General features: G+C 39.6%; 1 protein-coding gene across 1 annotated transcript; it reads left to right on the top strand.

The window, feature by feature from the left end:
* Positions 1–1,647: 1,647 nt before the first annotated feature.
* LOC139711361 (uncharacterized) lies at positions 1,648–13,461 on the top strand. Its single transcript, XM_071623255.1, has 11 exons — positions 1,648–1,651; positions 2,486–2,638; positions 3,303–3,416; positions 4,027–4,164; positions 5,781–5,894; positions 6,595–6,714; positions 7,208–7,396; positions 9,803–10,019; positions 11,441–11,709; positions 12,219–12,370; positions 13,285–13,461. The coding sequence occupies exons 1-11, from the start codon at positions 1,648–1,650 to the stop codon at positions 13,459–13,461; spliced, it is 1,647 nt and encodes a 548-aa protein (XP_071479356.1).
* Positions 13,462–16,031: the final 2,570 nt, after the last annotated feature.

Below are 16,031 nucleotides of genomic sequence, written 5' to 3'. Positions count from 1 at the left end.
TAGTGTTTCGAGCTTCAACCTCTATTTGAAAGATATTTTTTGCTTCATCTCATCTGCTTCAGAACAATCTACTTTGAAATAATAGCAATCAGCGTCACCTGAGCTACCACTTGGTATGAAAAGTTAGTTTTAGGCACAAACCCTTGTTTGTCAAAGAAAAAGTCTGCGTTTGCCAAGACTACTACACGCACCACTGGCACTTCTACAAGCGCCAGTGCCAGTGGTGCGTGTAGTAGTCTTGGCGCGCGCAAGCTTTTTTTACGACCAACATGGTCTTGTCACAACTAAAGTGGCCATTTTTACATAGTGAGTTTTCAAGTTTGAGACATTATAACTCCTGAACCGAAAATGATGCTGACCCCTAATTTTCTCCAAATATTAATTATATGTCAAACAAAATTCTTGAAACGTTTCAAGATAATCCTTCAGTTTTTCTGTGATTTATGCTGAATCAAGCATTTTCATGATTTTCCTTTTTTCAGAAAAATATCAAAAAATGAGTGTTTTTTCCTTAAAATCTCAATCCAATTATCACAATAACCCACAAAAATGGTATCAACTTGTAGAAAAGTTTGTTCTCTTTCATATGACATCAAATTTGTTGAAGTCTGATGTTTCAATCAAATTCTATCTTTCAAATAACAAATTTAGTAAGTATGGCGGCCATCTTGGACGCCATCTTGGATTTGGAGGCTTTCGCAACAAATTTTTTGAGGTAGACCAGTGGAATGTTGTTTGTTACAATAAAAACTTGAAAATAAGCATGGTCTACTTAGTTTGTAGAGAGAGTGCAACTCACTCGTTAAGTAAGCGACTTTTTGGGGTATGGCCCTCCGGTTAGATGCACCTATTATGAATGTAGGCTTCAATGAAAAAAAAAATGATTTTGTTTCTTTTTCATTTATGTCGGTTTGGTTTAACTGAACCGGGTCGGGTCAGGCCAGTCTGACCAGGGAGTTGTTACAAAAGGAGTAGAATCTCTTTGCAATTTATGCAAATTTATACGTATAGGTTCTATAGCATGACAATTGAATGCTCAGCATTTCACTGGCTCTGATGTTCCATGCTCCAAGCCGCTCTTCCATGATATAGAGCTTGGATATTAAGACCAAAGAAGAAGTTCTTGATTTTGACAATCTCAAGCTGTATTTTCAAAGGAAATCTTGAAATTCTGTATGAAACTTGGTGATGATCTTGTAAGGAACAGCTACTAAGTTTTTCCTCAAATCTCTTTGTTATTAATATACTAGGATTGAAGAAGGAGAATTGGTATCTCATCATAAAAGTTATCATTTAAAATATCTTGTGCACGTTTGTGCATAGTATTGTTTGCCATGTTTAGTACGTAATGTTCAATCCTTAGAATTAAGTGATGGCTAATGCGTGTTTCTGTGTGTTATGTAGCATTTTACAGTTAAAAAAGTACAGTAAAATATGTTTACTAAATTTCTTCGCGTGTCCCATATTCTTTGCACACTATACAAACAGACAAATGCTGCCAAAAACATTGAAGGGGACAGCGAATTGCTGCTGGCTAGGTTTGTTAGGAATGATGCATAGGCCTACTGAAACAGAAGTCCGAGATGTCTTTTGTCAAAATAATTACATCTGCTATAGATCGCATACTACTTGTCGGCGGCACGGAACATGGGTACAAAGGAGAGATTCTTTTCTTCTTCTTGTCGAACACCTCCCTGATCTGACTTACGAGCACGTACGAGAACATAAATACACAGACATTTGGGGTTGACGTTTGTACTTGGTGTGACATATTCGACGGCACCAAACTTATTTTGCTGTTGGTATCCATACACCCTCACAATTAATTGTCAGAATGAACTTAAAATGAGACAGTTTATCGTATCTTGTCACAATGAATACATGATATTTGGAAGTTGTAATCGAGTGAAGAACACCTTCTCGCCGCCATTATTTATAATTTCGTTGTGAGCATCTTCTCAGCTGACCTAAATATTGCAAGTGTTCCTTCCTGACAAGCTTTACAACACATGTCTTCTGCCATTAGACAGGAAAGAGATTTCTTTTGATTTTCAGCCTTTTTCAGACTTTAAGTTTCCACAATCGTAATTCTTAATTCATCATACCATTTTTATGTGCCCAGAGAAGATGTAATGTCAAGATTATAGTTTGTTAATACTTCCTTCCCCGATTTAGTCTATCATGTCTTATTGAATTGTTGTTGCATTTCTGGAAGAACCTCTATTAAAGTATTATCTAGTCCCGAATATTATGTATGTGTGTATGTATGTATGTATGTATGTATGTATGTGTATGTATATGTATGTATGTATGTATGTATTTATGTGTATGTATGTATGTATGATATATAATGTATGCGTGTATGTATTTGTATATACTTTTACATTATTTTTTTTTTACATAATATGTTACAATGATAATGTCTGGGTGTATGTCTTCTTTGTTATTTCCTAATTTCTTTTGTTGGTGATTTCACGTCCCAAAGAGAACGTGATTGGGAAGAGGCAAGGGTCGGTCTCCTGCCCAAGGGCCTACTTCGAGTGTGACGACGGGACGTGTATCCCGGCGGAAAGGGCTTGCGACTGGTATATGGACTGCAGCGATTACTCCGACGAGGGTGATAATTGCCAATACGAAGGTAGTGTATTAGATTATGAATCATTATATCTGTGCTGCATATTAAAAGCAGAAAAAAACCCAACCAAACTTCTCTCGGGCGTATGTTTTGTACTAATGAGGTAATGTCTACAACACAAAAATTGACCTGTATAAGACGGTCCCAATTGAAATAGTAGCCATAGTTTTCGTTTGTTGTATGTTTGTTTGTTTTTAGTGAAGAGGTTTCGGACTTTGACATACAGATTACCTAAGACTGTTCCTGAAGCAAATATAAAATATCATGCCGAACCATAATACGATATGCGGCATAAAGTAAAGAAATGGGTGCAAGAGTATTTGTGTCTTAGTAATGAATATGTGTGTATTTCAAAGCTAAATGCCAAATAGGAATGAATGAATAAATAGCTAAAGTATATATATATATATATATATATATATATATATACAGATAAATAATAACTCATCTATACTATCATGTTATATTACTTTGTATTAGTTTAATGGAAAAAAAAAGTCATTTTGAATTGGATTTAATTGACTAGCAACAACAGAGACAGCATTTCTTTTCTTTTTGTGTAGCACCCTCGATGTGTTTTTCCGTTTGTGCGTTTCTTGCCATGAAGTCTCAGTTGTCTACAGTGTTCATGCCACATCCTATATCATATCCTTCCCCCTTCCATCAGGATTTGTGTGTTGGTCAGGAAGTAGCATGGTGTCGACCGACTGGCTGTGCGACGGATTCAACGATTGCGACGACGGTAGCGACGAGGATCAACAAATGTGTCTAACCGATTTCGGTATTCTACAAAATAGAATATTATGACAATATCAGATCGCAATTACGAACGCATTTCAACTCCGAGTAGTATTCAACAGAGAATGGTACTATTGTAAAACATGACTGAGTCAGTGTCTGTGAAACTTGTCGAAATATTATTGTTTTTCCGGTGTTCAGTGACTTTGAGTGTTTTATCAACAAATTGGTGACCTAATTTAACAGAATAATTCATAACGCACAAGCGTCACGTCTTCGGATAACCCTTTTAGTTTTCATTCTTTAAGTTTAGGCACAATGTTGCTTACTTCTTTGATCTTCTTCATAATGTTATCAAGTCAGTACCACTGGCATGACTGGCATGATTGAAAGGTAAGGTAGACACTGCCGAAAAAACCCAAGTGCGTATAAAAAACAAAAAGATAAACGGATGGAATGAGTAATGAATAAGCACAAATCATTAAATGCAGTATACAGTGCATGGTCTTAATCTTTTTTCTGCTTATTTTTATCGATTATCGATGTATTGCTATCAAGTCATCCCTCCTCAGACTTGTAACACTGCAATTAATGAAATTGTTTACGTACATTTTACAGATTTACTTATGACAATCCAAATTTTTTCTCGACAGAAAAGGTGAAGAAGGTTTGTCCCAGGATATCTTGCGATAACAGCACGAAATGTTTGACAGAGGACGACATCTGTGATGGTCAGAAACGATGCGCAGACGGCTTGGACGAGAGTGACGAACTGTGTGCTGAAGGCAAAGGTTTGATGACGTCATCTTGCTCTCTTCACTGTTTTGTAGTCTCATGTTACATAATTTTATGTATCAATTTATCCCCCCCTCCCCCCCCCCCCAACCCGAGCACTCGGTTTGCTATTTTTGTGTGTGTGTGTGTTTTCGGTTTGGGGAGCATGAGTGAAAAAAAAAATATTCCTAAATCGCACTTAATTATTATTACGCATTTAATTACTATATTATTAAGCACACCTGTAGGCTGCAACATGTTATTCAGACAGAGGTCCTCTAGATGAAGCAATTAGTATGTATTGATATAGTCTTCTATCAGCGGCTCCAAAGAACTGTCACAGCTATTAGCAGAAGATTTTCATTACTTTTTATGAGGAAAAAAGAAGTCCAAAGACGGATATAGATGTGCATACACACGTATATTCATGACAAATGTTTTAACAGCGAGCCCAATCAATTTTTCCATTGTCACATATTTTGAATACTTTCATTCGAATACAAGCAATATTGAGGATATCAGAATTATTCACATTTGAAAAAAGGTGTATCTCATCGAGGGAGATGTCGGCACGACTGCCGCTACTGATTAGTCGTGGCGACTCTGGTGACGCGAGAAACCGAAAAAAGGCTTGCGCTCTCTCCAAAGCGACTTCAGGGCAACGTCCGAGACATCTCCTCAACAGGTGACAATCAATACTGGTAGTCGGATCGCCGCCGCTGAAATCATCTTCTCCATCTTCTCTAGCATCAACTATACTGTCAAAGCATCGAAAGAGTGAGCTAAAGCTGCTACAACTGCCACTGCACATTCTCCTTTTTTCGCCATTCCAGCACCCAGAGCCATCGGCTTGCATGATCATTGTGGGTGTTACTCTGGAGTTGGAGCTGTTTCCCTGGCAAGACAATCTGGGAAAATCTTTCAAGGCATAGTAAATCATACGTATAAGGAGCAGCAGTAGAAGCTGGAACAAGCAATAAATGATGAAAGACCTCGACTGGGATGTAGCTGACTTGGAGCAAGAGTGAAGGCAACTTCGATGACGCCAGCACGCGCTCAGTCACGTGATCTCTAAAAATGGGTCAAGCATCGTCGCGGATACGTCGTCGCCGCATCGTTGCTGCATGGTCCCTGCATAGGAGACGTTGCAACGTCTCCTATAAGTCGTCTTGGTCTCCAGTACGTCTCGGAAACGTCGCAGAGTCGTCATGGAGTTGCCGTGGAGACGCCTCCCCAGTATATACGTCGCAGACAATATTACCGGTATAGTCTCCGCGACGTCGCCGCACCTGATGGAGACGTCTTGGGAGACGTCGCGAAGACGTCTCCGAGACCTGCTGGCTGGAGACTGGAAAAAGTCTCCAAAAATAGATCATGTTTTATTCGAGACTCTCGCAGACCCGGCTGGTCTCCAGGAGGCGTCTTGGGGATGCCTCTGCAACCAGTGGAGACTCGAGTCGCCTCCAAGTCTCCATTTAGTCTCTTGGTCAATGAGATACTCACTGTAATGTATTGGATAACGTGAAAATCATTAACAAATTACAGTATTTTGTCAAAACTTTCCTTCGAATGACCTAATTTTCGCAACAGAGATGCTTAGATTATTATCTGCCACTTTTATCTCGACTTGTAGGAAGGTGCTTCTCGTGTGATGAGAGAACTCGCTGCTTAGAATGGGATTGGGTGTGTGACGAAATAGCGGACTGTGCCGACATGAGCGATGAACTTAGCAAGTGGTGCGGAACAGGTAAGGAGGAGATTGCGCACAAAGTGCATTGGAGTAGCTCGGCGTATTATGTTCATCGTGTTTACGAAGGTCCGCAGTAAGAGGTGGAGCAATGAAATTGTTAAATAATGGAAGTAGAAGAAAGACAGTACAAACCGTGGCTAATTGTAGTTGGCTGTGCGGTGGAAGTGGTGGTAATAAATGCAACCGTCGTAGTAGGAGTAGTAGCAGTAGTTAGGCAGTTAGAAACAGGAGTAGTAGTATAGTACCAGTAGTAGAAACAGAAAAAGTATAGTTGTTGAAACATAAATATCAGCAGTGGTAAGTAAACAGTGTTTTAAGTTAAGGTATGTTTTTAAGATAAACTAATGTAGCGATCATGTCAGTTTTGTGTATGTGGTATGTTTGTGTTTTCTGGAAAGCATCATTATCCTTTTTTTTCCAGTTCTTTTTGTGAACATATACCAGTTAAATGGTCGTTGCAAAATAACGATCATCTTCAAGAAAACATTTCCAACAGTAACTTACTCTACTTCAATTGGGTAAAACCTCAAAACATAAGAAAGCTTTGCCGAACCATAATACGATATGCCGCATAAAGTAACGAAATGGGTGCAAAATGGGAAGTAAACTTAAAGTTATAAGTTATGATTGTGAATACCCTGATCGACGACTGCAAGCGATCATTAATTCCATCTGCTGTATTTTCCTTGGTGATCAGTTTATCAGCGATGCTGGAAAGGCTCCTTCCTCTGTGGCCACACCCACTTCTGCGTCCCACAGAAATGGCGCTGCGACGACCAGAACGACTGCGGGGATGACACCGACGAGCGGTCATGTGGTATGTTTGGACATATTTCCTCCTTTTCCATTTTGTTTCATTCTTCCTCTTGTAGTTGATTTAGCATCATTATCACCATCTTCAATTCTTATTTCAACAGCTAGATTTTGAAGTCTGCAAACAATTATTAACATTTTTCTTCTTCACAAAGAATCAAAGGATTTGGAAAGATTAAGAAGAATGTAATGACTTCCATCCATTAAAGCTATATCAGAATGTCACCAGTGGATAATAAATTGCTTAAAGAGATTCTTAACGCTTCACGAATGAATCTTTAAACATGTTAATCTCTCAAATGCCCTTTTCAGAAAGACTTGCACGATCGTGTAAAATTTAACAATATTGCAGCTGCCACAAAAAAAGCAACGACGACAACAACAACTGAATACTCGTAGATGATTGGTTGTCGCACAGTTCCTACTCCGAAAATGATAATCATTGTAAGAATGTGATTGTAGAAAACTTCATTGTCGACCTGAACTTCGTCCGCCAGGTGAGGATGTTCAGTGGACGGGAACCTTTGAGTGGTCTCCATGGAGTGCATGGAGCGAGTGTCACCCGTCGTGCGGTCCCGGCACACGATCTCGGTCCCGAGTCTGCGACTCTCCGGGAAACCTGTGTCCCGGGGAAGGACTGGAAGAGGAGACGTGTGAGCTAGCGCCCTGCATCATGGACGAGATAGGTATGCAATACTGTAACACGAATGGACTGGTGCTAGTCATAGTATAGAACGCTGTAAAGGTTTTTTTTTTTTTTTTTTTTAACGAAAACTCGAAGGCCTTATGCAGGGACGATAATAGGGTCTTACTTTTTGCCTCTCCCCCTTTTTGCAGAAAATATAGGGCGAGATTTTTGTTTTGTTTTGCTTTGCCGTTTGTCAGGCGATGTCAGTAAAGAATAATCAACCCAAAATGTGCTTGCCAACCGATTAACCCCGGAAGTGGCACCCAAACATGTCCTTTATTTGTTTGTTTGTTTGGGTTTTTTTTTTTTTGCTTGTCAGCCACCTTTCGTAGGCAAGTGGCAGCAAATTTGTTCCCGTAATCCATTGTATTTCAGTAGTTGTGAATATCTTATCTAATAATGATAAACGAAATTCGAGTCATCATGGTGCCTGTGAGTAACAATACAATAACAACCACATCAGTAAAAATTAGAAGGAATATCGTCATTTTTCATAACTGAGGAGCAGGCGCGCCGGAAGTTTTGGATTGGGGGGGGGGGGGCAAACATTGGAGGGGGCTCAAGATTAGACCATGCATATGTTACACAATATACACATACACACACACACACACACGCACACACATCTATTATATATATATATATATATATATATATATATATATATATATATATGTGTGTGTGTGTAAAGTGGCGTACGGTGGGTCGAAACATGGGGGGAACCATAAAGTAATTTTGACGGTCTGTACTATGCTTGTGCGTGTGTGCGTGAGCAATAATGGGACTACAATACATTACGGAATGTGATACATTCAACAACGCAGTCATTGAGGAACATTGTAAGTTTTCCTTACATGGATGGAATGACGGTGTGAAACGATCGACAAATTATATACTGTCAGCAACATAAGGTGAATGGCATAACAATAAAATGCGAGCGAGCGAAGCGAGCGAGCTTGAAAATTTTGATATTCTACAGTTCCAAAACTGGAGTCTTAATTGTAGCTACATATTTCGCTTTGAAATAAATGGGGGCGCATCGGGCGCAACTAATGGCAATTATTGGCAGCAACATTAGGAGAATGGCATAACGATTCAATGCGAGCGAGCGAAGCGAGCAAGCTTGAAAATTTTGACATTCTACAGTCCCAAAACTGGGGTTTGTAGCTTTATCTTTCACTTTGGAAATTAATGGGGCGGCGCATCGGGCGCAACTGCTGGCAATTTGGCAGTAACATTAGGACTCGGAGAATGGCATAACGATTCAATGCGAGCGAGCAAAGCGAGCGAGCTTGAGAATTTTGACATTTTACAGTCCAAAAACTCCCGTTTGTAGCTATATCTTTCGCTTTGGAAATTAAGGGGGGGGGGGGGCATCGGACGCAACTGCTGGCAATTACTGGCAGCAACATTAGGAGAGTGGCATAACGATTCAATGCGAGCGAGCGAAGCGAGCGAGCTTGAAAATTTTGACATTTTACAGTCCCAAAACTCCCGTTTGTAGCTATATTTATCTTTCGCTTTGGAAATTAAGGGGTGGGGGCATCGGGCGCAACTACTGGCAATTACTGTCAGCAACATTAGGAGAATGGCATAACGATTCAATGCGAGCGAGCGAAGCGAGCGAGCTTGAACATTTTGACATTCTAGAGTCCAACAACTGCCGTCGTGGCTATGTTTTTCGCTTTAGAAATTAAGGGGGAGGCGCACCGGGCTCAACTGCTGGATGCGAGCGAGCGAAGCGAGCGAGCTTGAAAATTTTGACATTTTACAGTCCAAAAGCTGCCGTTTGTAGCCATATTTTTTCCCTTTTATTCATATATATATACATATTTATTTAATTTTCTTTGTTTATTCATTTATTTTTATTATCATTATTATTACTTTTTTTTTTTTTGGGGGGGGGGCTTTTTTTTTGGGGGGGGGGGCAAAAATGCGTTTTGCCCCCCCACTTTTTGGATTGGGGGGGGGGGGGGCGGCCGCCCCCCCCCCCCCCCCCAGTTCCGGCGCCTATGCTGAGGAGTAATACAGATTATGGTTATCTTCGGTAGATAGTAAAGTAGATGAACAGTCTCAGCGAATTCATGTTTCAACAGATATTACCATGCCGCTGCGTTGATTTCGTACACAATGCATGACGTAGTTCATGCCCGTACACTATTGAAAGCAATTCAATTTTGCTGATTGCAGCGGAATCACTAGAGGTTTTTATTTTTTAGAGCTTCTATGAATAACACTTCAAGCATAATGGTACATCACTTTATGTTTGGATACATGTATTGTACACCCAAAGAAGAAAACAAAATACAAAAACAAAACAGCAACCCATAAGCTTTTTTGGGAACAGACTAATTTCATGAATTTCGTAGCATATTTGCCGACCTCATTTTTCCATGCCCGTCAGACATCGGCTGCGGTGTGAAGCAACATCTCCACCTGCGCAGCGACGGGTTGGCGCTGGAGGAGCGCATCGTTGGCGGTTCTGCCACTGAGACGGGCGAGTGGCCGTGGCAGGCTCAGCTGTTCTACCGGAAGCAGAGGTCTTGGGTAGCCGTGTGCGGTGGGACTCTCATCAGCAGCCACATGGTGCTAACGGCAGCTCACTGCTTCATGGGATCCATGTAGGCTTATCTAGTCGATTGAATTATTCCTATTACATTAATCAGTATGCGTGTATGCTAACATACCTTCTTGTGAGTTACTTATATAACACTTTCACATGGAGTTACTTGTTTGGTTGTTTGTTTCATTTTCAGCTGAGAAGATGGCTGAGTTACTTAGTACGAGAGAATGAAAAATTGTAAAACTCCGAGGTCATTTTTTTTTATTCATCGTATATATCCCTATACAATATTGTTGTTGTTGTCGTTATAAATTGCCCAGTGCCAGGAAAGGATATAATTCTTTTTAACCTAAAAATTGTGAGCAGAAAAAAGAAGAAAATCTGATGGAAGACCTAGTAGTAAAGTAGGAAAACAAGAGGTGAAAGATATACAGGTATATTAAAGGAAGCAGGAATGTCTAACCTTATTGATAGAACACAATAATATATCCCTTCCACCTCTGATATCTTCTTCATTATGGTACATTGTACAAGTCTAATTGATGAACATCTGGATCACGTTTACGATTTTAAGAAAGAAAGCGCCCAGAGTGAATCATTAAACCACACAATGTCGATTTGAAACATAAGCATCGACCTGTGCATACCGAGATATATATACTGCAATTTATCAAATGAAAGGCATATAGTACGATCAAGGCAATTGTATAATATAAGCATTTATCAAGATCATGGAAGTCAGACTTCTCTATATGTCGCCCTGCCATTTCTGCAAAATGAGGAATCTAACCCCGCCATGCTCTAGTCGCCAATTGGCACTCGCGCTGTAGTGCTTTCTTCCCAGACTGGTCTGGTATTGCCATTGATAATCATGGAGACTACCTAATCTCCTTAAAGGGATGGTATAGTTTTGGTTGAGATGGGGATTCAGGTTTTAAGAACTTTTTGCAAGATAATTAGAAACCACTTATGCTATGAAATATTACATAGCATGGAATTCTAAGAGGAATTAAAAGGTTGATGAAAATCGGTTTTGAAATTGTTGAGATATCTAAAAACAAAGTGAAACAAATGAAAGGTGTGACGCACCTTTTATAGGACAACATTGTTTTGCATCGTTTTGGGGTATCTCAGCCATTTCAACACCAAATTCTCATCAAATAAACTTTTGATTCTTCTTATGTTCCCTTTGATATTTCATATTAGTGGTTTCTATCTCGCAAAAAGTTAAAACCTGAATCCTCATCTCAACCAAAACTGTACCATCCCTGTTCAAAAACAGTGAGTTCAGGGGACCGTTTCATGAAAGTTGTCAACCCGGACAAGCTGTGAGTCTCTGACAATCACCATGGTAACAGTTAGTGACCAGAGCTTCTCAGCCAATCAAATCCACAGATTTTGCTGAAATTGCCAGAGACTCACAACTTGTCAGCGCTGACTAAATTGATGAAACACCCCATGTTCTTGTATGCTACATAGGAAGGAGCCCTCTAGTTGGCAGGTACACCTTGGTAAGCACAGCAGACAGTACGTTGCGGAGCCAGGGAGCCAGAGTCGACTCGTCAAGGAAATAATCATCCACGAATGGTTCAATGAGCGCGGGGGCGTGGCTGACGACATCGCCATCCTGTTGCTAGACTCTCCGGTTACCAAGGAGACGGGCCAGATCAACTGGGCGTGTCTGGATGTGGGGATGGAGCTCAATGGGCATTCAGAATGCTTCATCTCCGGTTGGGGAGCGACAGAAAGTAAGCGGAACACCGAAGTGTATACATAGAAGTGTCTTGTTTATTATCGAAGTGATTACAAAGGGCATCAAGAAGAAAACCCAAGCAAATACTTAAGTAATATAGAAATATAAAGAATTACAAAGAATGAGATCTTAAGATAATTTCTTTTTTTTAGCAACAACAGCAACAAAAAAACAAAAACAAAAACAAAAGCAAAACGTTTATTCAGCTTTCACAGTAACTTCAAGAAATTCCTGTCTTTTCCCATATGTTCAGGCTTATTATATTTCTCTCTCTCTCTCTCTCTCCTTCCCCTATGCATTATCTGTTCTCTCTCACACCCGCCCTCTCTATATGTCCATCTACAAGATATGTTTATATATTATCTATACTTGTCATATGCATTGCGTGCATGTGCGTGGTGTAAATTGAGACAATTTTATCACCTTATATTCTTTTTGAGAACTTCAGTATGCATTTTGGTTATGCTCTTGCGTATTTTCTTTTGTCCCCCCCCCCCAAACCAGTGGGTGGCAAGCAGGGCTCTCCCGTTCTACAGGAAGCAAAGATGCCAATCATTCCCCGAAATATCTGTAACCGTAAAGAGTCCTACAACGGTAAAATCAGGAATACGATGCTGTGTGCGGGCTACATGAGTGGAGGGATCGATGCCTGTAAGGTGGGTGTAATGAATGTCTATAGAAGGATGACACAATGGTATATTGATAGCAGAAATTACGCATAGAAGTTCGGATGACCACCTTAAAAGTAAAGAGAATTTTGTATGAGTGTCTTATGATTTTCTAGTTTTGGTATAACGGAAACTTACGTACAAGGTATGAAAAGGATATATTTCAGAGATAAAATTTATTCTTTTTTTTTTGGTTTAATCAAACTTATATCAGAAACGGAGATCAATAGAATAACTTGCGATGGTATCGTATTTACATTTGTTATATTATGCTGTGAGCTCCTTTCTCCCTGAAATTTCTTCTATTCCATTGTGAGAGCTATAAAAAAAAAAAGAAGAAGATTAGGGTATATTTGTATCTGACTGGCAATACAATTTTGATAGCTGGAAATGTTATTTCACGATACAAGAGGAGCGGGGATTGCGTCCCTCTCAAAGTCCATCGGCTGTGGCTGTGAAGAAAATCTTCGCACTGCTGGTGGGAAACCACAGCAGCAGCAATAACAACAATGACAAAAAACAAAAAACAAAACAACAACAACAAAAGAATGTTGGAAGTAATATGTTAAAGGGCATAGCGCTCTTTGTATGAGCGGCAAAACTATTTACAGGTAAACAATAGCATCACCGGCACCTCTTTTTACATTTTGTATCGAAGTCACATGTTTTTGTTTTGTTTTGTTTTTTCTTATGGGGGAAAGCAATTACTAGTACAAATAGTAGACGTGAGAAAGACCTAAGTTTCTATTTTTGTGCTGTCACATTTTACTCATTTTAGTGTATGTAATGGGCTCTTTGTTATCATTCATTCGTTAATTCGTTTATTCGTTTATCTAATGTACACTGTACATTTATTTTGGGATTTATTTGTTTACTTTTGGTTCTATTCCCCATTCTTCCAGGGTGATTCAGGTGGGCCATTGTCCTGTCTGGGTAAGGACGATCGCTGGTACGTGGTCGGAGTCACCAGCTGGGGACACGGCTGCGCGCTGGCAAACAAGCCCGGTGTATACACTCGTGTCGCCAAATACTACCCCTGGATACAGCAGATTATCAAAGATCACCATCTACAACTTTAATACAGCAATGTGTGTTATGTGTTATCCAACAGCTGTAGTTATCTCACCTCAGTCCCTCTACGTTCGTTTGTTCCTTTTATATAAGAGAAGGCCGACTGGTAAAGCAATACTTGTAAAGACTATCATGACTATTGCATGGAATTTTCCAAAACAGTACAGCGCACCGTGGTGACAGAACGCCACTGTTTTAAAGGGTGTGTACAGTTCTGGTCGAGGTGAGAATTTAGCTCTTAACGTTTTGCGAGATATTCAGAAACCACTCTATGAGATGTCAAAGAACATGCAATTTTAAGGGGTATCAAAAGTTTATTTGATGAAAATCGGTTTTGAAATGGCTGAGATATCCAAAAACAAGGTGAAACAAAGAGATCCTAATAAAAGGTGTGGTCTGTTGCCTTTTATTATTATCACTTTTTGGATATTTCACCCATTTGAAAACCAATTTTCATCAAATAAACATTGAATCCTTCTTAAAATTACATCCGGATCTTTCATATTTCATAAGAGATTTCTCATTATCTCACTTAAGAATGTTCAAAACATGAATCCCCACCTCAACCAGTACTGTACAGTCCCTTTAACTCTTTCCCCAAAGCAGAAACTTGGGTTATATACAGTCTAGTCTCTTGTTTTTGGTGAATGTTTTCTTGCGCAGATGAAGCTTTAATTGGCTTTTGCATTCATTGAACTAAAAATGTTCCGACTCATTTCAGCTGCGGCAAATTTGCAAATACATTTATTTCGGGGAGAATGATACACAGGAGAAAAAAGAAGGAAATCGTGAGAATAATTACTTGTCATCCCAGTAATCCTATGTTCGAATGTTGACAGTGTCAATGATTACTCAGGGACTCTGTGATATGTTGATATGTACGTTGTATTGTGTTTGGATCGTAAATTTGTTGGCGAGGTTTGGGCTACAGAGGGAGTATAATACGTCAGATATTCGAAGGAAGGTTATTGATCACAGGTGCATGAGACCCAATACCAATACATCTATGATTTGGGCAACAGTGTAGAGATATAGAGCTGTATACCACTAATCAGGTTCAGGAAAAATTATTACAAAACCCTGAAGGAAAATAATATGATGAATGATAGCATTGCAATACTACATGTAGCCTGCCTTCACACCCGGCATTCATAGTTGACACGAGTACGTTTTTGTTTTCCCTCTGTAGATTATTTCAGTCTTGTCATTTGTCATTTATAAAGCAGCATTAATATCTGTTTCTCATTTTAACCAGAAATCTTCTTCAAACTTTCTTGGGTGAAAGTGTTTGATGAAACTAAATTTAAACAATCAAATGAGTCGAGAAAATGTAATTTTAGGCCTGTTGAGGACACCCAATTCATTTGTAATACTATTTCTATGACAACATTTACTTACCTGAAATGAATAGGGAATGCAAACATACATAATACTTTCTTGCAACCATGCCATCTATGGAATAAACAATTGTTTTTCTTTACAAATTTCATGACTGTACTGTATATCATTTCCACTGTGATGACAGCCAATATGACTCTGTGCTCCAAGAAAGAACATTTCAGCCTATTCCTGTCAAACTGTGTCATACAACCTTAGTGAAATGAGTCCACATGCCCTCTCCTACATATGAATGCTACCATACATGCCGTTTCTTCATTTTCTTGATGATTGTTGGGAGTATGGGGGATTTTTAAACACAGATTATTGATGATTGATTATGATTTGGTTTCATGCAGCCATTATTGTGTCCTTGACAGCTCAACCAGAGAGAATGTTGAGCTGTGATCAACTTTCCCATCTTAAGAAGACATAACAGACCCAACTGCAGCTGCAACACACCACTCGTTCTCTTACCAACCAACACCAGACAGTACAGTGTATGATGATAGGGTATCAAAATCACGTCCATTACCAAGTATGCAGTGCTTTATGTAGAGTGGTCTACAGGTCTACAAAATTGTCATGGTTTCCAAAAAAGAAAAGTTTTTAATCATCACACCAGACCGTACAGTGTATGATGATAGGGTATCAAAATCACGTCCATTACCAAGTATGCAGTGCTTTATGTAGAGTGGAAGTTAACATGCCCCACAGTACTAGGTAATCCCATCCATCATAAACTTTAAAGCAAACCCAACTCTTGGTTCAAGTGTCGATAGCCTGGTGGATTGTGTACTGCACTTTCATTCTGAAGGTCAAGGGTTCTGCTCCTGCCATGGCACAAGTGCTCATGTGCAATATACATGTACTGTCAATCTACAACACTTCTCTCTGCCCTGGTGTATGAATGGGTTAGAAAGCTGAATGTTAACTGTGGTTGAATTATTTTGTGTGTGTGTGTGTGTGTGTGTGTGTTTGTTTTTGTGTGTGAGTGACTTGGTTCATGAACCATGAACCGTGTATTTCTTTGCCTGGGTCATGTCATCCCTGCATCCATCTGGGCCCTATTGCATAAAAAGATGCAATCATAACAACTCAGAAAATCAAACAAAGTCAGGTATCGGCCAATCAGCACTGAGTATTCACAGACTTATGTTTGATTCTCTGATTAATGTTTGATCTCGACTTTTCTGCAATT

This window comes from Diadema antillarum, unplaced genomic scaffold, assembly GCF_040938485.1.
Source record: "Diadema antillarum isolate AM-2024a unplaced genomic scaffold, OU_Dant_1.0 scf00000040, whole genome shotgun sequence".
Classification (NCBI taxonomy): Eukaryota; Metazoa; Echinodermata; class Echinoidea; order Diadematoida; family Diadematidae; genus Diadema; species Diadema antillarum.
Note: the sequence above shows the minus strand (reverse complement) of the source record. Positions and strands in the feature narration are given on the sequence as shown.